The 23,511-nt window shown below is 45.3% G+C and overlaps 1 protein-coding gene across 2 annotated transcripts in view; it reads left to right on the top strand.

Moving 5' to 3' along the window:
* The window catches only part of PIK3C3 (phosphatidylinositol 3-kinase catalytic subunit type 3), a 127,346-nt gene that overhangs the window by 84,867 nt on the left and 18,968 nt on the right, over positions 1–23,511 (top strand). For both annotated transcript variants that reach the window (XM_083402763.1, XM_083402762.1), the window contains 2 exons: positions 417–585; positions 6,076–6,166. In XM_083402763.1, coding sequence (XP_083258889.1) covers positions 417–585; positions 6,076–6,166 — 260 coding nt within the window. The remainder of the gene's footprint in view (positions 1–416; positions 586–6,075; positions 6,167–23,511) is intronic.

Genomic DNA, 23,511 nt, shown 5'->3' with positions numbered 1-23,511 from the left:
TTATTTACTAGAGACTACTTAAGGAACGCAGGTGGTGCTGTGGGTTAAACTACAGAGCCTAGGACTTGCTGATCAGAAGGTCGGTGGTTCGAATCCCCGCAAAGGGGTGAGCTCCCGTTGCTCGGACCCTGCTCCTGCCAACCTAGCAGTTTGAAAGCACATCAAAGTGCAAGTAGATAAATAGGTACCGCTCCGGCGGGAAGGTAAACGGCGTTTCCGTGCGCTGCTCTGGTTCGCCAGAAGTGGCTTAGTTATGCTGGCCACATGACCTGGAAGCTGTTCGCCGGCTCCCTTGGCCAATAAAGCGAGATGAGCGCCGCAACCCCAGAGTCAGGGGTTATTATTTATTATTTATTTTTATAATAAATAAAGATGCCATAATAATTAATGATGATGCACCTTCTCTCCAAATGCAGGCAAACTTTTCCACATCGATTTTGGCTACATCCTGGGCCGCGACCCAAAACCTCTTCCCCCACCCATGAAACTGAACAAAGAGATGGTGGAAGGCATGGGAGGGACGCAAAGTGAGCAATACCAGGAGTTCCGCAAGCAGTGCTACACAGCCTTCCTTCACCTGCGCAGGTAATCTTTTAAGCTTTTCTGCTGCTGGGCTGGCCAGCCGGCTCTTCCTTCGCTTTTGAGCAGAGAGGATGTCTGGCTGGCACAATCACAAATGCAGTCTTTTCATTTTTACCATCACACTTTTCTTCTGCTCCTGCTCTTGCTTTATTTCTTTATCTTTTTTTATTTTTAAAAGAACACAAAACAAACTCATTCCTCTATTCCAGGCATGTCCAACTCTCTAGAGACTACGGTCCACTCCCAGTATAATAAAACTGGCAGTGATCTACCCATGATCATGCCAAGATCATGCCATTGCCAAAAGATGTTGAGCTTTTTTTGGAGAGCATTGGCAAGAGGAGTTTTGTTTTGACCTTCTTTTGGGGAACATTTATGGTGACGGCAGCATAAATGGGCGCAGAGCAATTATTCAGGAGCACACAGGTGATCACTTTTCTTAATCCAGCGATCGACCTGAAGCACCCCAGGGATCCACCTGTAGATCGCAGTCGACCGGTTGGACATGTCTGCTCTATTCCAATAAAAAAGTGGCGGACCACAAATATACAGCAAAAAGATGTGAAAAGCAAAAATCTTGGTTATAATTCTAACATCCTAATTTCGAATTTTCCTTTTACACTGCATTACCTGTTGTGTTATGCAAATGTGACCTTTGGATCGATATTGGGTCATGCTAAATTTTAAATCGCAGGGGGATATGGCGACGGACCCCAATTTCATCCCACGAAATTACTACGGTGCAAAACTCCCATGATTTTTATTTTTAAATTAACAGGGTTGCAGGTGGGTTTTATTTTCTTTTATTTTTGGAAAGAATGATCGTGGAAATCACTGCAAGCAGTCCTCTAAGCTTTACACTAAACTTCCACGAGTGGCTTTTCTGTCATATTAAAGGTCACGTAAAACAAGGAATTAAGCAGGTAAGGCAGTGTCGGGAAGATACGACGAAAGTGATATCTGAACGCAGCCTTTTAGTGGCCATCCTTGGGAGACGGACGTGAGGGGATAATGTGAAAGGATGTCTGGGGAAGTAGTGCTCCGTCTTCTTGAAAAGTAGAGATGGGAGGGAGAAAGAAATGCCTTTCATAAGCTGTCATTGATAATGCATTAGAAGCAATTCAGCAGAATGAGAAAACAAAGTTATTAATAGGAGAGCTCGGTTACTCCCATCTCTCCCAAGAATCATTGCAACTGGATAAACCTGTGCAGGTGAGATTCAGAGCATCAGTTACACATATCCTAATAGGAAACTTGGTAGACAAAATGCTTCTGTGTGTCTGAGAAAGAGAGACTAAGTACATCTTGCACAGGTCCGGAATTTTGTTTTATCTCTGGCAACACCTGCCAGATTTCATTTTCCAATGTTTTTAAAAACATACACCCCATCCCAAGCATTTTTAGGGAAGCTTTTAATGTTTAACAGATGAGTGGGGTAGAAATAATAAATTGTTGTTGTTGTTGTTGAGTCATTTAGTCGTGTCTGACTCTTTGTGACCCCATGGACCAGAGCATGCCAGGAACCCTGTCCTTCACCACCTCCCGCAGTTTGATCAAACTCATGCTGGTAGCTTCAAGAACACTGTCCAACCATCCCATCCTCTGTCGTCCCCTTCTCCTTGTGCCCTCCATCTTTCCCAACATCAGGGTCTTTTCCAGGGAGTCTTCTCTTCTCATGAGGTGGCCAAAATATTGGAGCCTCAGCTTCAGGATCTGCCCTTCCAGTGAGCACTCAGGGCTGATTTCCTTCAGAATGGAGAGGTTTGATCTTCTTGCAGTCCATGGGACTCTCAAGCGTCTCCTCCAGCACCAGAATTCAAAAGTATCAATTCTTTGGCAATCAGCCTTCTATTACTACTACTACTACTACTACTACTACTACTAAGAAATGCAATTTGACACCTTCATTGTAAGGAGTTGCATTGGATAACCCTCAGGGTGCCTTCCAACTATGGTTCTATGAATCTTAACTCTGCATATGGGTTCCTGTGTACCCATAAGTGTCAGGAAGGGAGCTAGATGGGCTCCACTGGGAGGTGAACTCACAGGGAAAAGCAACAGGTCTCAGGAAAGACGTGAGCGAAGAGGGAACAGGTGTGAAGAGTGACAAACTGGAAATAGATGCCGACAGTGACTGAGAACTACCGTTCAGTCTTCAGGGAAGAGCTGATGGCGGCGATAGTGTCTGGAGAGAAAGATGACTTGAGCAGAATTGTTGTGCGCCGAGTAAAGAGGAGTGATGTGCCACAAGGTTGGGCCCACAGAGAGGACATTATAGATACGAGATGATCAGAGCAAGGTTAAAGGGGCATTACTTACGAATTGGCCCCAGGTGCTGAGGAATTGCCTTCTCTCTTAATTTATGGATAGCTGGATGTCCGGAGTTGTGCAAAGAAGCGCTAATAGACAATAAGATTAAAAGGTGAAGAGCATTGAGGATCTAGCGCTTACAACTTGATTGCCTTTCTAAACGCTCCTAATAATGTGCAATAATAAAACCTTGCCGGCGCAGCCTTTTGTCTCCAGAAAGCCTGAACGGGAATGAATTTAAATGGCTCGACACCTTGATTGGATCTTTTTTTTATGATGTATGTGGAACAAAACGCACAAAAGTGAGGAATATTAAAGATAATAGTTGGAGAGAAAGACACTTGGAATTTGTGCCCAAGGAATTCGTTTCAGGGTGGGGGGAGATACGGAAGAAGCTTGCTCAAGAAGGTAGCGGGAGACTGGGGGGAATAAACCCACAATCTTTTTCCGTTAAATATATATAAAGCACCTAGGAAGAATCAGGGAGATATCTGTTCTGAAAACCAAACTGCAGTCTGGGGAGTCTCTCAAGTAACTCTGAATGGCTGTATAAATATATTAAAAAGACGCTGAAAGCTGGTGCGGGGAGAGAACACAATTCAAATGAAAACACCCTGAAATAGAAAAGAAAGGGAATAATTTGTTAAAAGAATTATTTTCCTGCCTTTTTTTTCTGTCTTCATCTTCTGTCTTCAAGGGAGATTCCCACCACCCCCTTGCTCCTGTCACAGGGAAATGTCATTGTTCAACAGTGATGCTTTCTGTTCTTCGCTAGCTAATTAATTGCGCTTCAGTTCAGCATTGGTAGTGTTTAGCAAAGGCTGGCGAAAAGTCTCAATTTTTTAAGGCTTTGTGTCTTCTGTGGCGCAGGAAGAAGGAAGATAAATGCAGCTTAACTGCAGTTGATCTATTGAGGACTTCATTGCCTTACCTTAATGACCCCTTGGGCAAGGAGACACTTGAAAAGCACAAGAACATGACAGCAACCTTGGAAGATCAGACCCTGAGTTCATCTAAACCAACTTCTTCTTCCTGGTGCCCTTCAAGTAGTTTTGGACTACAATTCCCATCATCCCTCGCCATCAGTCCCAGACAGCTTATCAACCCCAGCTACGGACAATGGTGATGGAAGCTGTAGTTCTGCACAGGTGAGCCTGTGCTCAGATTGAAAGACCTACATTGGCTCCCAGTACGTTTCCGAGCACAATTCAAAGTGTTGGTGCTAAAGACCTAAACAGCCTCGGTCCAGTATACCTGAAGGAGCGTCTCCACCCCCATCGTTCTACCCGGACACTGATGTCCAGTGACGAGGGCCTTCTGGTGGTTCCCTCACTGCGAGAAGTCAAGTTACAGGGAACCAGGCAGAGGGCCTTCTCGGTAATGGCACCCACCCTGTGGAACGCCCTCCCACCAGATGTCAAAGAGAACAACAACTACCAGACTTTTAGACGACATCTGAAGGCAGCCCTGTTTAGGGAAGCTTTTAATGTTTGGCAGATTATTGTATTTTAATTTTGTGTTGGAAGCTGCCCAGAGGGGCTGGGGAAACCCAGCCAGATGGGCGGGGTATAAAATATTATTATTACTATTATTATTATTATTATTATTATTAAAAACAGCAAAACAAAACATTTTCCCTTATTTGGATTTCTCCTCTCCTGTTAAATAGGTCAGTTCAAATAATCACTCACAGTGGAAGCTCTTTCAAATCTTGGTACTATTATTAATTTAATTTTTAAATTTAATTTAATATATAAAAAAAGCCCACACACTGTATTTTACTTTTAGGAAAGTAAAATGTTAAGCGCATTCCCTTGAAACGCCAGAAGCTGTTTCAAGCATACAGACTTCAGTTGTAAAGCTCAAGGCAACTGTCAGGCTCTTCCTTTTTAATGGTTACAAATGGCTTTTGGATCTCCAAAGCTATAGGTGTAAAACGGTTGGTTCACATAATTCACAGAACTTTGGTCGGGTGCTAACTTTGGACAGGAGACACGCTCTGAGGTCCGCACAGTGGAAGTGCCAGAAATATTTCGGTCCAGCCCCTGAAACGACCTTTTAAAGAAAAGTTCTTTAAACCATCCCCAAAAACCATCCCCAAAGGCATAGTCAGAAATATAAAGGTAAAGGATGGTTACGTCCAGTCAAAGGTGACTATGGGGTTGTGGCACTCATCTCGCTTTCAGGCTGAGGGAGCCAGCGTTTGTCCACAGACAGCTTTCCGGGTCATGTGGCCAGCAGAACTAAACCACTTCTGGTGCAACAGAACACCTTGATGGAAACCAGAGCACACGGAAATGCCGTTTACCTTCCCACCACAGTGGTACCTATTTATCTACTTGCACTGGCGTGCTTTCGAACTTCTAGGTTGGCAGGAGCTGGGACAGAGCAACGGGAACTCACCCCGTCGCGCAGATCCAAACTGCCAACCTTCTGATCGGCAAGCCCAAGAGGCTCAGTGGTTTAGACCACAGCGCCACCCACGTCCGAGTCTGCTCCTTGGGCAAGGCAGCAGAGATTTTCCACTGCCAAAAACCAGTGGTGTAATGCAAGCGTTGGGACTTGCATCTGACAAGACGAAGAAAAAAGAAGTTCCCCACCCATCTTGCGAAGGTAACATCTCATCCTCATCATCTCAGTCAGTGTGGTGTAGTGGTTAAGAGCAGTAGTCTCGTAATCTGGGGAACCGGGTTCGCGTCTCCGCTCCTCCACATGCAGCTGCTGGGTGACCTTGGGCCAGTCACACTTCTTTGAAGTCTCTCAGCCCCACTCACCTCACAGAGTGTTTGTTGTGGGGGAGGAAGGGAAAGGAGATTGTTAGCCGCTTTGAGACTCCTTAAAGGGAGTGAAAGGCGGGATATCAAATCCAAACTCTTCTTCTTCTTCCTAGGAAATTTACTTTAATTAGCCAATGCTTCAGCTAATGCCAACAAAAAGCTAAGGTTGCTCGTTTTCTACTTTCTGTAGCTTCGTTTTTGAGTGTGATTAATTTGACCTTCGGATGTCTCATTTTGTCCACATTGTGCATCCAACTGTATCTAAAATTTTGGCTGGCAGGCTGCCAATTAAGAATCCACTCCATGCATCAAGTCCCTGTGCCATAATACTCTCTGGTTGTGGCTAAATTGGCTTCCCCTCTGGGTTATTATTTTATTACCATGTCTGCCTTCTTCTTCTCCACAGGTATTCCAACCTCATTTTGAACCTGTTCTCCCTCATGGTCGATGCCAACATCCCGGACATAGCTCTTGAGCCAGACAAGACTGTAAAGAAGGTAAGAATTGAATACAAAGTGTGTGTGCTACGAGATGTGCTCTGCCCACATCTCCCAAACCGATTTCATTTATTCTTCCCTCCATTGTGCTTCACTTCTCATCCCCCTGCCATCGTGTGTCAAAGCACACGTGCACTGTTCCCATGAAACTGGGGTTGTTGTTTTTGTTGATTGAATTTATATTCCGCCCTATAGCCGCAGATCTCAGGGCGGTTCTCGAGATAAAATCAGAATGTTGTTGTTTAGTGGTGTCCGACTCTTTGTGACCCCCTGGACCAGAGCTCGCCAGGCACTCCTGTCTTCCACTGCCTCCCACAGTTTGGTTAAACTCATGCTGGTAGCTTCGAGAACACTGTCCAACCATCTCGTCCTCTGTCGTCCCCTTCTCCTTGTGCCCTCCATCTTTCCCAACATCAGGGTCTTTTCCAGGGAGTCTTCTCTTCTCATGAGGTGGCCAAGTCTTGGAGCCTCAGCTTCAGGATCTGTCCTTCCAGTGAGCACTCAGGGCTGATTTCCTTCAGAATGGAGAGGTTTGATCTTCTTACAGTCCATGGGACTCTCAAGAGACTCCTCTAGCACCATAATTCAAAAGCATCAATTCTTTGGCAATCAGCCTTCTTTATGGTCCAGCTCTCACTTCCATACATCTCTCACTTCCATACATCATTGCATAAAATCAGAATATAAAACCACAAAACACATAATCAAAATAAAGACAACAGCAACCCAACAACACATTTAAAAAGGGCTTAGGGTGCCAATCAGGTTTTCCTCACTTCTGCTGGTTCAGAAGCAGGGAACACACTGGCCAGGCTTCTCTGTCTGAGCTTTGAAACTCTTCCCAAGCTGAGCCCCCTGCCAACCCTGCTCCACATGCCTCCTCATGTTGGAATATCACCTCAAGCCATGGAGTTGCCTCTTCCTTGCCTGCTTGAAGAGATGTGAAGGGGTTCTGTCGAAACCTCTGGCTTTTATGTGACTGCAGTATCACCCGCAGTACAAAGGTAAGAGACACGTCCATTGTCCCACCCTCTATTTTGCCTCTGGCTCTGCCAATCATTGCTGTTCCACCCCTGGAAAATCGCCCAGAAGGAAATGCAGCTCTCAGGCTGAATGATGCTATTCCTGACAACCTTGGATTAGTTGGTTGCGAGGGTATCTGGCTGTGTTCAAATGTTTCGAGATGCTCATAGTGTTTTTGAATGTGTTTAGATTAGGGTTGCCATATTTCAAACAGTAAACCCTAGTTCAGATGTTCTTTTAATTTGTTTTTATGTCTTCTAAAGATGTTTCAGATTATTTTAATTGCATTGCATTTTTTTAATTGTATTGTTTGTTCCCCTGGGCTCCTTTGAGAGGAAGAGCTGGGTATGAATTTCATTGTTGTTGTTTATGATTGTGATCATTCCTTGTGCGGCCATGTGCTTGAACTCAGGCACACAGAAGACTCTAGCAGTATGAACTGGCCCAGGGACCCTTGCAAAGTGAGAAATGTAATGTTGGAAGTGATCCTAGACATTATCCGAAGGAAGTCTATAAAAGAAGCGGGAGGGCAGCTTGCCAAACAACAGCAATCTCATCTCTGTCTTCTGATGATTCAGAAACCCATCTTATTCCAGCCTGGTCTCTTTTTAATTTGACGGAGGAGGGGGAATAGCCACTTCTGAAACCGTTCTGATTTCTCTGGTGGGGGGTTTTACGTTTCCTAACCCTCGTCACTGCACCGATATGCAGTCGTCAAGGATATATAATTGGTAGAAACCTGGCCATCAAAGAACGAAATTGGCAGTTGTTCTGGATTTCAGGGGTCTTGCTTCTTTTCTTTTCTTTTCTTTTTTCCTCATCTGCAGACTTCAAGTTCTGACTTACCACTTAGTTTAATCCCATTCATCTCTGTCAGGAGTTCAGTGTTGCTTGACGTGATGCTGTTTGTGTTTGGCCTGGACTCTGTCTTGCGAGCAATCTGACACTCTTCCTGTATCAAATGGAGAGTCTCTTCCTTTGTGTTTTCGTGCCAATTAAGGCAGAACATAACCGGCTTGTTATTAATATGTGCGCAACAGCTTTCATGTTTGATTTGGGCAACGGCGTACACGTTTTCGTGTTGGCTGGAGAGAGCCATCCATCCCAATTTCTCTTTCTCCATTCAGACTACATTTCAATGTTCCACTTGCTGAGAAGCGTTTCTGAGGTCTTTCGAATGCTGCTTCTTCTTCTGAGTTTTGCCGATCTTGTAAAAGACTCATCTTATTATATTATATCTATGCTTCTGCATTTGGAATCTTATTTATTTTGTCAGTCCTTCACATCACAGCCTTTTTTGTTCCCTTTGTTTTAATGGAGGTGTCTCCTTTCCATTTTTCAAAGTCTACTTTAATGGAAAGTCTAATAGAATAAATCCCAAAGCACTTTCTTCAGGGGTGGGGGTGGGGAGAGTGGAATCAGTTTGTGTGATACCTTGTGATGCCTTTGAAGTTTAGTAATCAATTCCTCTCTGGAACAGTGAGTCGCTCTTGATCTTGTGTGACAATATGTTGTCTTAATGTCATAAGACTGAAGATCTGGAAAGGTTACGGATGTTATGATGTTCTTATTTAATTTCAATAGCTCTCCAGGCTGCACTTTCTTTTACAAAGTTTGATCATATGTGCTTCAATTATTTTATTTTATTTTATTATTTATACTCCATCCATCTGGCTGGGCTTCCCCAGCCACCCTGGGGGGTTTACAGCACATTAAAATTTTAAAACATCAGACATTAAAAATTTCCCGATATACGGCTGCCTTCAGATGTCTTCTAAAAGTCAGATACAGTGGTATCTCGGGTTACAGGTGCTTCAGGTTACAGACACTTCAGGTTACAGACTCCGCTAACCCAGAAATAGTACCTTTGCTTCAGGATGAGAACAGAAATCGCATGGCAGCGGGAGGCCCCATTAGCTAAAGTGGTACCTCAGCTTAAGAACAGTTTCATGTTAAGAACGGACCTCCAGAGCGAATTAAGTTCTTAACCTAAGGTACCATAGTAAAGGTAAAGGGACCTCTGACATTTAAGTCCAGTCGCAGACAACTCTGGGGTTGCGGCGCACATCTCGCTTTACAGGCCGAGGGAGCCGGCGTACAGCTTCCAGGTCATGACTAAGCCACTTCTGGCAAAACCGGAGCAGCGCATGGAAATGCCTTTTACCTTCCCGCCGGAAGGTACCTATTTATCTACTTGCAGTTTTTGGCCTGCTTTTGAACTGCTAGGTTGGCAGGAGTTGGGACCGAGCAATGGGAGCTCACCCTAACCTTCTGATCAGCAAGCCCAAGAGGCTCAGTGGTTTAGACCACAGCGCCACCCGCATCCCTACTCTTTTCGGTATATTGAGCCCCCAAACATGGCCAATGAAAGTGTTGCACCTGCCCACCAATAGCAAAAAGCCTTGTGCTGAAATTACCAGTGAAATAGCTGGAGTCCACAAGCGATGCTGAATCTCCTTATCTTCCAAGCCTTGAAGGTGACGGCTGGTATCTCAGTAGACGGTGATCTCTAGGAGGATTCCTCTTCTCCCCAGTTCAATAGCTTTTACTTTGTAGGGGCTGCTCAGTCTGAAGTGAGAATGATGTCTTATAAAGTCATCAGGTATTCTCGGAGAAATTTGAAACCGAATTTATATTATTTTTTCCGCTCCCTGTGGCAAAGCTTTTCTTTCTGCAACCCTATCAGGAAAAATCTATATTTATCTAATGCTACAGTTGCATTGATTTTCAGCAATATCATCTCTCTCTCTCTTTTTCTTTCTCTTTTGTTCTTTGTTACAGAAGAGAATTTTCCATTCTTGGCACATCATTCCTATGAAGCATTGTGTTTGGGCTAGATCTAAATTGGGATCTCTTTGCTAATAAAGAGCCAGATTTTTCCAGTATCTGTTTGATAGTATTTTATCACCCCTTGCCATATAACTGATTGGGGAACTTTTTTTTCCAGTCTGAGGGCCACATTCCCTTCAGGGCAGTATTTCGGGGGCCAGATTCCAGTTGTGGGTGGCGCCAGAAGCAAAAGTGGGTGGAGCAAATAAAAGCGAATTTTGCCTTTGTTTCTTCACCCATCTGTCTCTGTCCTCCATCCAGGCAAACTCATTGTTTGTTGTTGTTGATTAGTCGTTTAGTCATGTCCAACTCTTCGTGACCCCATGGACCAGAGCATGCCAGGCACCAGTTTGGTCAAACTCATGCTGGTAGCTTCAAGAACACTGTCCAACCATCTCGTCCTCTGTCATCCCCTTCTCCTTGTGCCCTCCATCTTTCCCAACATCAGGGTCTTTTCCAGAGAGTCTTCTCTTCTCATGAGGTGGCCAAAGTCTTGGAGCCTCAGCTTCAGGATCTGTCCTTCCAGTGAGCACTCAGGGCTGATTTCCTTCAGAATTGACAGGTTTGATCTTCTTGCAGTTCATGGGACTCTCAAGAGTCTCCTCCAGCACCAGAATTCAAAAGCATCAATTCCTCATTGTTATAAGAGACTATTCTGGTGTGTTGTAAACAAGGCCACGTTTCAGCTCTCGTGAGTGGAGTCGAGAGCGGAGACAGTTGCCTTAAACTTCTCCTGGCTGAAGTGGGCAGCTTTGCTCAAACTCATTTAAACAAGATAACGCCACGTACATTGTGTTGAGGAGAATTTAAACAGATGTTTTCGGTGTCTTGATTGATTTTCGTCCCCCGTCCCCCTCCTCAAAGCTTTAAACAAGAAATCCATATATATTTCGAGAAACTCAAACAAGATAAGGATCCATTTTGCCTTGACCTGTAAAATTAAATTACCTGTCGGTGCCTGAATGAAGTCAATAGCCCATTTTCAGCCATAATATCATTTTCATGGAAGGCTTGGGGGCGAAGACTTGTAAAGTACGCTATGTTTGCCTGGCTACAAGACAAACGCTGCTATTTGCTTTATGCAGATGGGTGTTCTAAGTCAATTTTCTCATCTCCTGGTGCAAGTGCTCCCTAAAGCACCAGGATGACAGAAAAGGGAAACAAAGAGTGGCTGAAATTCATTATTTTAAACAATAAGATAAAATAAAACCCTGCGACTCCAGGTGCTTGGAGGACTCTTCAGAAACTTCAGCTGCAGGTTTGACCAGGGCCCGTTTTTCAGGTGATATATTTCTGATGTTGCACAACTTTCACTGATGTAGATTCATAATGCCTTTATACAAATATATGGTGTGGCTGCATTTGAAATACTGCGTATAGTTCTCACCTCATGCATATATATATATATATATATATGCAGGTTTTGGTGTCCTCGGGTGTCTTCCCGTGTAAAAGTTGGGGTGTCTAGGCGACGTTTCGACGAGGTCTCACTCGTCATCTTCAGGCTGGTGCTTTCGGCTTCTTGTTACTGGAACAGAGCAGGATCTCAGTGTTTGAGTTCCTATAAATACTGTTGAGGAGGTGTGGTGTATAGCCTCCAATGTTCTGGGCAGAGAGGAGGTTCCCAGGCTAGTGTGCCTTTTCTTCTTTTGTTCCTTAATTACTTGAGGGATATCTTGAGTGATTTCTTGAGTGATTTCCTGAATCCCACTTAGGTGGGTCATTAGGTGTGGATTAGTTGCTAAAGCCTTCGTGTCTTGAACTCTTGAACTTTGTGAAGAGTTTTTCTGAGAAGATGGCTGTACTGCACTTGGTTGTGCTCTGGCTTGGCTTCGTGTATAGGGGCGAGCTGTGGTTTTGTGGCCTGTGCCAGCCAGATCTGTGTAGGGATTGCAGGGGGGTGCAGCATCCGGAGGTTACTGCTACTGGATGGTGTCTGTAATTTATCTGTGGAGAGGGTCTGGGTTTGGGTCTGGTGTGGTTGATTGGTGATGGCGTTCTGTGTGCCTCTGGATCTGGTGTCAGATTTTGTGCCAAACCAGGGTGGCACCTCCGGATGCTGCACCCCCCTGCAATCCCTACACAGATCTGGCTGGCACAGGCCACAAAACCACAGCTCGCCCCTATACACGAAGCCAAGCCAGAGCACAACCAAGTGCAGTACAGCCATCTTCTCAGAAAAACTCTTCACAAAGTTCAAGAGTTCAAGACACGAAGGCTTTAGCAACTAATCCACACCTAATGACCCACCTAAGTGGGATTCAGGAAATCACTCAAGAAATCACTCAAGATATCCCTCAAGTAATTAAGGAACAAAAGAAGAAAAGGCACACTAGCCTGGGAACCTCCTCTCTGCCCAGAACATTGGAGGCTATACACCACACCTCCTCAACAGTATTTATAGGAACTCAAACACTAAGATCCTGCTCTGTTCCAGTAACAAGAAGCCGAAAGCACCAGCCTGAAGATGACGAGTGAGACCTCGTCGAAACGTCGCCTAGACACCCCAACTTTTACACGGGAAGACACCCGAGGACACCAAAACCTGCATTCCTGTACCCGTGAAAATCTACGAAAGCATATATATATATATATATATATATATATATATAGGTAAAGGTACCCCTGCCCGTACAGGCCAGTCTTGCCAGACTCTAGGGTTGTGCACCCATCTCACTCAAAGAGGCCAAGGGCCAGCGCTGTCCGAAGACACTTCCGGGTCACGTGGCCAGCGGGACATCGCTGCTCTGGCGAGCCAGAGCCGCACACGGAAACGCCGTTTACCTTCCCGCTAGTAAGCAGTCCCTATTTATCTACTTGCACCCAGGGGTGCTTTCGAACTGCTAGGTTGGCAGGCGCTGGGACCGAACAACGGGAGTGCACCCTGCCGCGGGGATTCGAACCGCTGACCATTCATTCGGCAAGCCCTAGGCACTGAGGCTTTAACCCATAGCGCCACCCGTGTCCCATATATATATATATATATATATATATGCTTTCGTAGATTTTCACGGGTACAGGAATGCAGGTTTTGGTGTCCTCGGGTGTCTTCCCGTGTAAAAGTTGGGGTGTCTAGGCGACGTTTCGACGAGGTCTCACTCGTCATCTTCAGGCTGGTGCTTTCGGCTTCTTGTTACTGGAACAGAGCAGGATCTCAGTGTTTGAGTTCCTATAAATACTGTTGAGGAGGTGTGGTGTATAGCCTCCAATGTTCTGGGCAGAGAGGAGGTTCCCAGGCTAGTGTGCCTTTTCTTCTTTTGTTCCTTAATTACTTGAGGGATATCTTGAGTGATTTCTTGAGTGATTTCCTGAATCCCACTTAGGTGGGTCATTAGGTGTGGATTAGTTGCTAAAGCCTTCGTGTCTTGAACTCTTGAACTTTGTGAAGAGTTTTTCTGAGAAGATGGCTGTACTGCACTTGGTTGTGCTCTGGCTTGGCTTCGTGTATAGGGGCGAGCTGTGGTTTTGTGGCCTGTGCCAGCCAGATCTGTGTAGGGATTGCAGGGGGGTGCAGCATCCGGAGGTGCCACCCTGGTTTGGCTACTGGATGGTGTCTGTAATTTATCTGTGGAGAGGGTCTGGGTTTGGGTCTGGTGTGGTTGATTGGTGATGGCGTTCTGTGTGCCTCTGGATCTGGTGTCAGATTTTGTGGGGAGGGCTAATTTCCAGATGTCTGGCAAGCGGGATGTGTCGTCACGCTTGTTCATGTTGTGAGGGTGTTTCTCTATCTCGATGGCTTCCATGATTATTCTCTTGTGGTGATGTTCCATGTTAAAGAGCAATTTGGAATCTGCAAAATTAATTTCGTGTCCTGTTTCTTTCATGTGTTGGAAAAGAGAGGAAGTTTTTTCTTCTTTTTTGACGGCATTCTTGTGTTCTGCGATCCGTGCATTTATTCGTCTGTTTGTTTGTCCAATGTACGTGGCTGGGCAGACTTTGCAGGGTATTTCATAGACCCCTTGGTTTTCCAACTGAATTTTATCCTTGGGGTTTCTGAGGATATTGGCTATTTTTTGGTTGGTGCAAAAGGCTGTTTTGATATTGTGTTTATGGAGGATTTTGCTAATTTTATCTGTAGTGCCCTTGATATATATATATATATATATATAATATTTTATTAAGCTTCAGCATGTTTAACATCTACAGTCATAATTTCATCTTTCCTCTTATTTTTGTCGACTTCCCTCCCCATTTTCCACACAGTTGTTTTTTCTCCCCTCCTGCTGCTGTTCTGTCTATCAAATCGTATCCACAAGTAATCTAATTACTTCTGTTGCTCATAGCTCAAATTCTGCTTGCGAGTTCATCATGCTATAATGTTTCTTTAAATAGTCTGAAAGGGGTTTGCATAATTTCTTCATTCAAGAAGCACAAGGCGGTTTACAATATAAAAACTCAAACATACATAACATTCTTCTTCTTTGGCAATCACTCATAGCCAAGTAAGATTGTCTTCCATAAACAGGGTTTTAACAGTGAGTCCGTAAGTGACTGTGGAGGCCAATTCTGGATCCACATGTCCTTCCACAGTGGGGACATTGGTTTCCAGGCAGGAGTTGATCACGGTGTGGATTTGCCAAGTGTGCCTTCCTCTTAGCACGTTTCTCCCTTGCGTCCTGAGTTCAAGTGTCTTCAAAGCCCATGACACCTTTGGTAAAGGCTGTTCTCCATTTGTAGCACTTGCAGGCAAGTGTTTGCCAATTGTTGGTGTTCATACTACATTTATTTTATTTTAGATTTGTCTTGAGAGAGTCTTTAAACCTCTATTGTTGACCACCAACATTACGCTTTCCATTTTTAAGTTCGGAATACAGCAGTTGCTTTGGAAGACGATAATCAGGTATCCACACAACATGACCAGTCCAATGAAGTTGATGTTGAAGAATCATTGCTTCAACACAGGTGATCTTTACTTCTTCCAGTACACTGGCATTAGTTCGCCTGTCTTTCCAAGTGATGTGTAAAATTTTTCGGAGACACCATTGATGGAATCTTTTGAGGAGTTGGAGATGGCATTTGTAAGTGGTCCATGTTTCACATGCATAGTATGCATACATAACATAGTAACATGCAAAAGCAGTAACTCCACCCCCACCGACTCCAAATATTGTAGAATTAGAGAAGGTTCAGAAAAGGGCAGCCAAAATGATTAAGGGATTGTAGCGACCCGCCTCTGAGGAAAGGTTGCATTTTTTGGGACTTTTCCATTTAGAGAAAAGACCACTAAGGCATGGTTTATAATTTTATAGTTTCTAAAATTATGCATGGCCCTGTTTCGGACTACAGTGGTACCTCAGGTTACAGACACTTCAGGTTACAGACGCTTCAGGTTACAGATGTTTCAGGTTACAGACTCCGCTAACGCAGAAATAGTACCTCGTGTTAAGAACATTGCTTCAGGATGAGAACAGAAATCACTCAGCGGCGGCATGGCAGCAGCGGGAGGCCCCATTAGCTAAAGTGGTACCTCAGGTTAAGAACAGTTTCAGGTTGAGAACAGACCTCCAGAATGAATTAAGTTCTTAACCCGAGGTAGCACTGTATTTAAAGAAATATTATAGTGCAGTGAATTTGCGAGCAGGATTTGAACTATGAGCAACAAAAGGAATTAGAGATTATTGTCTTATTGTTATGATATAAGAGAGATAAGATAGGATGTAGCAAGAGGGAGTAATAAATAAATAAAAACACCACAAAAATGGGGTGGGAATTTGACAAAGCAAAGCAAAAGATATTATTATGTATTGGAATGTATATGTGATTTTTTATTTTTATTTTTTGAAAATTTAATAAAATATAACTCAAATAAAATTATTCATGTAATGGAGAAAGTGGATTGAGAAAAAAAAAATTCTCCCTCTCTACAATTCATGGACATACAGTGAAGCTGGAAGTTGGAGGGTAGATAAGAGAAAGTGCTTAGTCATGCAATACATTGTTAAACTACGGAACTCCTTGCCACAGGAGACTGTGATGTCCACCAACTTGGATAGCTTTAAAAGCGGATTGGACTAATTCATGGAGGAGAGGGCTATCAGTGGCTACTGGCCAGGATGTCAGAGGCAATATGTCTCTGAATACCAGCTGCTGGGGTTCGCAGGTGGGCAGACTGCTACCCCATAAACAGCAGCCCCTTTCATCGTTTTGACTCCAGCCCCTGCCATTCAGAGGTGCAAAGCCTCCAGACATGGAGGTCCCCTCTTGCTATCGTGCTGGCAGAGCTGAGCAGATCCCTTTAAATTATAAGGACAGGGTCATAAACATCAACATTAATAAAAGAAAACAGTAGATTTCTATTGCAATTATTTGGAAAGGGATAATATCAAGATGATTAGAAGATGGCAATTTGGGGAGGGGGGGACCTGAGTATGTCGTGTGTAAGAACCGCTTACTGTATGTGCTTTGATTATTTTTAATGAAGATACAGTTGCTATAGTGATCCAACGCAGAGAAATATTTTGGTAGACAAAACCCTACATCACTCTTAAGTATCAGTGGGTATAAATTAGCCTATTTATGGAGACAAAGGCATGAGAATGACAGAAGTGTGTCGGAGAGAACTGCTTTTGTACTGAAGCCGTTCGAAATCATCTTACCCTTAAGCTTTAAACGCCAACAGAGTAAAGATTGTGAATAAATTAGAGCTCTCCGTTTCCTGCGATTGTTACAGCACAGGGGAAGCCTTTATCAATGGAGAGGTGTGTAAAAAGGGCAAGGCCTCCATTGGATTATTACTATAAAGTAGTTGTGTTTAAATTGCACCATGATTTTAAACGATGCCTTATGAGGAACGGCTAAGGGAGCTGGGCATGTTTAGCCTGGAGAAGAGGAGGTTAAGGGGTGATATGATAGCCATGTTCAAATATATAAAAGGAAGTCATATAGAAGAGGGAGAAAGGTTGTTTTCTGCTGCTCCAGAGAAGCGGACACGGAGCAATGGATCCAAACTACAAGAAAGAAGATTCCACCTAAACATTAGGAAGAACTTCCTGACAGTAAGAGCTGTTCGACAGTGGAATTTGCTGCCAAGGAGTGTGGTGGAGTCTCCTTCTTTGGAGGTCTTTAAGCAGAGGATTGACAACCATATGTCAGGAGTGCTCTGATGGTGTTTCCTGCTTGGCAGGGGGTTGGACTCGATGGCCCTTGTGGTCTTTTCCAACTCTATGGTTCTATGATTCTATGAAAAGATTTTGTCATGTTGCTCTTAACAGCAACCTTGTGAGGCAGGCAGGGCACTTTTGCTCGCATTTTACTGGTGCGTGCTTAGAGACCCATGGGCTGGATCGAGAAAATAGCTGCCCTCGGATCCATTTCCACGTATTGTGAAATTGCTTTGGGATGTTTTACGGGCAGCCAAAGAAAGGGTGCTTTGAGAGTGTCCGTGCCATGTGTGGCCTGGCTTATGAGCAGAAAAGGATAAGTGAAGCCGGGCTTCCCTCAGCTGCAGAGATGCTCTTCCATTTAGTAAAGTTAAAGGGACCCCTGACCATTAGGTCCAGTCACTGACAACTCTGGGGTTGCGGCGCTCATCTCGCTTTACTGGCCGAGGGAGCCGGCGTACAGCTTCCGGGTCATATGGCCAGCATGACTAAGCCGCTTCTGGCGAACCAGAGCAGTGCACGGAAACGCCGTTTACCTTCCTGCCGGAGCGGTACCTATTTATCTACTAGCACTTTGACGTGCTTTCGAACTGCTAGGTTGGCAGGAGCAGGGACCGAGCAACGGGAGCTCACCCCATCGCGGGGATTTGAACCACCGACCTTCTGATCGGCAAGTCCTAGGCTCTGTGGTTTAACCCACAGTGCCACCCGCATCTCTTAACCACCAGCTAGTTCCTCAAAATTGGTACGTGCAAAAAACAGACGTGCAGCGGATGGTTTTTAACGTTCCCCATTTAACATTGCATGCAGAAGTTCCTGGATTCAGCCCCCAGCATCTTCAGGTACGACTGGGGAAATTTCCCCTACCTGAAACCTTGGGGAGGCAGTCAGTCCAGACAATCTAAGCTTAGATGGACTACTGGTTAGACTCAGGAGAAGGCAGCTTTTTTCCTAAACATCCTCCTGGAAAAGAATGTGTTGTTTATAATAATAATAATAATAATAATAATAATAATAATAATAATAATAATTTATTATTTGTACCCCGCCCATCTGGCTGGGTTTCCCCAGCCACTCTGGGCGGCTTCCACAGAAACCAAAAATACACTAAAATCACACATTAAAAACCTCCCTGAACAGGGCTGCCTTAAGATGTCTTCTGAATGTCAGGTAGTTGTTTATCGCTTTGACATCTGATGGGAGGACGTTCCACAGGGAGGGCGCCACTACCGAGAAGGCCCTCTGCCTGGTTCCCTGTAACTTGGCCTCTCGCAGTGAGGGAACCGCCAGGAGGCCCTCGGTGCTGGACCTCAGTGTCCGGGCAGAACGATGGGGGTGGAGATGCTCCTTCAGGTATACTGGACCTTGCAAAAGAAGTTTTCCAGCACTTCTCCTTTTTTACCAAAAAATTAAAAGAAATTGAGCCAACGCTGCCTTGGGTGAGGAAGTCGATGCAGCGATTTGCAAATATCCCCTTTGTTTCTGCTTTAAGTGTCTCCCTTCCCAGCTTCCAAGATGGATAATGGTTCGGATGATAATAACTACAGAATATTTTTGTTCGTTGGAGACGAAAGTGCTCGGGGGCACTTGGCAGTATTGTTCTCTAGGTAAGGCTTGGATGCAAGTTTCCTATTGTTAAATCTAAACGAGACAAAACAAAACTAGTCTCCTCACCCCCTCCCCAAGCCTTTGAGCCAAGCGACCTCAGAGTTCAGCATGTGTCTTTCTTAGCAAACATGACCTTTAAATGAGAGAGCATCTGGGACCAATGATTTCTTCGCCAGACAAAAGAAACTCAGGCGGGTTTCAGAAACATAATGCTTCTGACTGCCTGTGCTCTCTCCGGTGAAACATCCCTGGACTTACAGCAGGGGCCGCTGCTGCATTGTGTGTTTTTTTTAAAAAAATAAAAAATAAAAATCGGAGTTCAGGAGCGGGGATGGATGATAAAGGCCATCTATTTTCTTCAAGCCCAGCAATGCCTGTAAAAAAAAAAAGAATAGAAAAAGTAGCCCTGTTTTAACTGTTGATAGCATCCGTTTCCTTGACGGAAAGTGACAGCAGGAAGGTTCAAGCGATCCCAAAGGAGCCGCAAGTTTCTGATCGTAGGATATGACGGTGCTCAGCGTTTGCTAAACATTTTGCACAGACAAATCCCCCGTGCAAAAATAAAATTAAAAAATGACTCATATTTCTCCACTGCTTCCCTTTTCCTTTTTTAGGAAGACCTGAGCAGGAGAGGTGGTGGGAAATTACCAGAATAAGGGAAAGAGCTAGTTGAAGTTTCTCTACCTGACATTTACTTCCATCTCTGAGGTGACGCAGGAGGAATGAGCCTTTACCTTACGGCTTCCTCTGCACTTCGTCCCAGTGTTGCACTTGTAGGACAAAGCAAGGAGGAGGATGGAGACAAAACTAGAATTAATTTGGCTCTACCTTCCATTGGCTCCTGATTAGGAGAGGTTGTGTCTCCATGCGTTTCAGCCTACATCCAGGGCCGGCCCACACATGAGGCAAGGTGACTTGGCTGCCTCAGGTGGCAGGATCCACGGGGGCATCAGATCCAGCCTCCAAGGAGTGCACCATCTGCTGCAGTTGCCGTGGCATTGACAGCTGTGGCAAGCTCATTGGGGGCCGGATCTGCAAGCTACAGTAGCCTCTTGGCAAAGGGTGTGGGAATGTTGTAGATACTAGGAAAGAATATATTGATTTAATAGTATCCTTCCTAACTCAACGCTTGTGAGTCAGCAGCAGAGTGCATTCTCTGCATGAAGCTAGTTGGTAGATTCGTTTGAATCTCTTTACTTAAGCAATCCAATCTGGCTTTGTTCAGATGGGGTTTGGTTCCTAGGAAGTCCCCTTTTATCCCTCCTAAAAACAATAAAGACACAATAAAGGGTAAAGGGACCCCTGACCATTAGGTCCAGTCGTGACCGACTCTGGGGTTGCGCACTCATCTCGCTCTATAGGCCGAGGGAGCCGGCGTTTGTTCGCAGACAGCTTCCGGGTCATGTGGCCAGCATGACTAAGCTGTTTCTGGCGAACCAGAGCAGTGCACGGAAATGCCGTTTACCTTCCCACCGGAGGGGTACCTATTTATCTACTTGCACTTTGACGTAGTTTTAAAATGCTAGGTTGGCAGGAGCAGGGACCGAGCAACGGGAGCTCACCCCGTCGCAGGGATTCGAACCGCCGACCTTCTGATCAGCAAGTCCTAGGCTCTGTGGTTTAACCCACAGCGCTACCCGCGTTCCAGAAAGACACAATAGTCTTCTTTCAAAAGTATAACAAGAAGTTTACTCACATTCAGTTCACAGTTGGATCCCTGAAGGCAGGATTTTGCTAAGAGTTACAGAAGAGGGTTTGAGTTCATCCCATATGGGAACTCATTCCACATGCAGTCCAAGAGAAGTAAATGGAAGAAGATTGATGGCTGTGTGACCAGCCCCTTTTATAGGATCTCCCAGCGTCACACCCACCTACCTGGTCACACGCAGGAGAAGGAAGCTGCAGACCACGTTTAACAGGAAGTCTCCTCCTGGCTAGAGTAACACCTCCCTGCGTTTCCACTCTGGGCAAACAGGAAGCGTTGTATTTGACTGCTTATGTTACAGCCTACAAAGATGAAGAAGAAGAGTTTGGATTTGATATCCTGCTTTATCCCTACCCTAAGGAGTCTCCAAGCGGTTCACAATCTCCTTTCCCTTCCTCCCCCACAACAAACACTCTGTGAGGTGAGTGAGGCTGAGAGTCTTTAGAGAAGTGTGACTAGCCCAAGGTCACCCAGCAGCTGCATGTGGAGGAGCAGGGAAGCGAACCTGGTTCACCAGATTACGAGTCTACCGCTCTTAACCACTACACCACACTGGCTCTCAGAAGAGAGAGGAGGTGTTGCTGGTCTCCTCCCACCCTTGCTTCCAATGTAGATCCGCACTCACCCCATTTTTCCTCTGGCCTCACTCACCACTGACTTGTGCATCCCCCCAGCTCAGAATGGAACATAACCCCTGTACCATCAAAGGCTGCCACCCCTCTCTCCAAAAGAAAGACACTGTGTGATAGTAACATAGGAATCTGCCTTTTACCATGGCACACCATTGATCTTGGGAGAAAAGCAATGACAAACCTAGACAGCATCTTAAAAAGTAGAGACATCACCTTGCCAACAAAGGTCCATATAGTTAAAGCTATGGTTTTCCCAGTAGTGATGTATGGAAGTGAAAGCTGGACCATAAAGAAGGCTGATCGCCGAAGAATTGATGCTTTTGAATTATGGTGCTGGAGGAGACTCTTGAGAGTCCCATGGGCTGCAAGAAGATCAAACTGATCCATTCTGAAGGAAATCAGCCCGGAGTGCTCACTGGAAGGACAGATTGTGAAGCTGAGGCTCCAATACTTTGGCCACCTCATGAGAAGAGAAGACTCCCTGGAAAAGACCCTGATGTTGGGAAAGATTGAGGGCACAAGGAGAAGAGGACGACAGAGGACGAGATGGTTGGACAGTGTTCTCAAAGCTACCAGCATGAGTTTGACCAAACTGCGGGATGCAGTGGAAGACAGAAGTGCCTGGCGTGCTCTGGTCCATGGGGTCACGAAGAGTCAGACACAACTAAACAACTAAGCAACAACAACAACCATTGATCTACCCAGCTCAGTATTGTCTACACTGACTGGCAGCAGCTATCCAGGTTTACAGGCCAGGACAGCTTCCCAGCCCTACCTGGAGCTGCCAGGGGTTGAACTGGAGATGTTCTGCATGCAGGCCAGATGTTCTTCCACTGAGCTACAGCCCTTCCCCAGTGACTTTGAGCCCTGGTGGAAACAACCCTGGACTTCCTTCCGACTTGATGGAGTATTGGGGCCGGCTGCCTTTGCAATGATCAAAGTGATGAGATGTCTCTTAAGCTGTTCATTCATCATAGCGTGAATCAGCAGTGCCTAGTAGCCTCACTGGAGGCCGAGCGCTGTAGCAACAGATAACTTTCAGAATGGTTGACTTGCAATTAGTCTTCTGAATGAAATATCAAGGGCTGTGTGCGAAAACAGAAGCTTGCCAGACAAGCTTTGGGACTTGGTGTGGACTCCCTCCCTCTTTCTTTCTTTCTTTCTTTCTTTCTTTCTTTCTTTCTTTCTACCTAACTCTTGAGTTCGCAACATGTAGTCATTAAACATTGATACCAAATTGCCCAGAGTAGCTGACTCAGGCATTGTTAGCCTCTGCCTCAAGAAAGCAGGGTCTGGGCTTACACTGTCTAGCTTGTTAATCCTTCATTCCTTTGGGGCAGGTTATTGCCTTATGGGCAGACTAATGTCTGAAGCCAGAAAAGGGGAGATCCTTGCCCCGGCTTGGTTTGATGACCCCTGGAAATTCATGTTGCTTTTGCTGTGCTGGTAGCTTCTTCGGAGCAAATAGTGACATGTCTAATCTCTTGCATCTGTTATTATTGTTTCTCCTACTGTTGTTAGATGGTTAAAGGAAGGGGGTTTTATCTCAGTAGTAGAACATGCGTTTTGCATGCAAAGAGGTCCCAGCGACAGAGCTCAGGATCTCCAGCTGAAAAAAACGAGGTAGGGAGTGGTGGCAAAGGCCCCTGTCTGGAACCTGGAGAGCAAAATAGACCAGGGGTGGGAAATCTAGGGGCCTGATCGGGCTAAGAGGCCATTTGGACCAAGCCTGGGGTCACCTGGGGTCATTACAGAGGTGGGGCAGGTAAGGATGTGACTGGGCCAAATGAGGTTTACCGCAGTCAGCTGATCACCCAAACAGGCAAAAACAAGTCTCCTTATTAAAAAATAATTAGTGGGTCTTTAAAGGATTTTCTTGTGCTATAAACAGGCGGGAGTACATCTTTCATCTCCACTTTCAATTTATAGAGTCTTTTTTCACAGTTCGTTTACATGTAGTGAGAGATGCTTTCATCATGGTCATCTTGCGATTTGGGGAAAAGAGAAGGGAGGAAGAGATGGAGGTTGTTCTTTCATTCTGTTGCATAATGTTAGTGTAGGGGTTTGTGTCATCATCACTGCGAGAGGTTAGGGCAGCGGTGGCCAAACTCGGCCCTCCAGATGTTTTGGGACTACAATTCCCATCATCCCTGACCACTGGTTCTGTTAGCCAGGGATGATGGGAGTTGTAGTCTCAAAACATCTGGAGGGCCGAGTTTGGCCACCACTGGGTTAGGGGGTCCAGTGCTTGGCTGGTTGATTTCAGTTGGTTGCAGTGTGGCTTGCTTGTACGTAACTAGACACCAGAAGAACCTGTCAGGAGTGAACATAGACCACTGGTACCCAAATGTCCCCCTATCTCATTATGGTGCCAGGTGATTGACAGGCGAGTGGCCCGCCCACAAGTCAGCTTCAGCTCCTGGGTGAGATAGAGATCAGCCCACCAGC

The sequence above is a fragment of the Podarcis tiliguerta genome (genome assembly GCF_965153285.1).
Source record: "Podarcis tiliguerta genome assembly, chromosome: 11".
In the NCBI taxonomy this organism is placed as follows: Eukaryota; Metazoa; Chordata; class Lepidosauria; order Squamata; family Lacertidae; genus Podarcis; species Podarcis tiliguerta.
The sequence above is the reverse complement of the archived record's forward strand: the minus strand, read 5'-3'. Positions and strand labels throughout refer to the sequence as shown.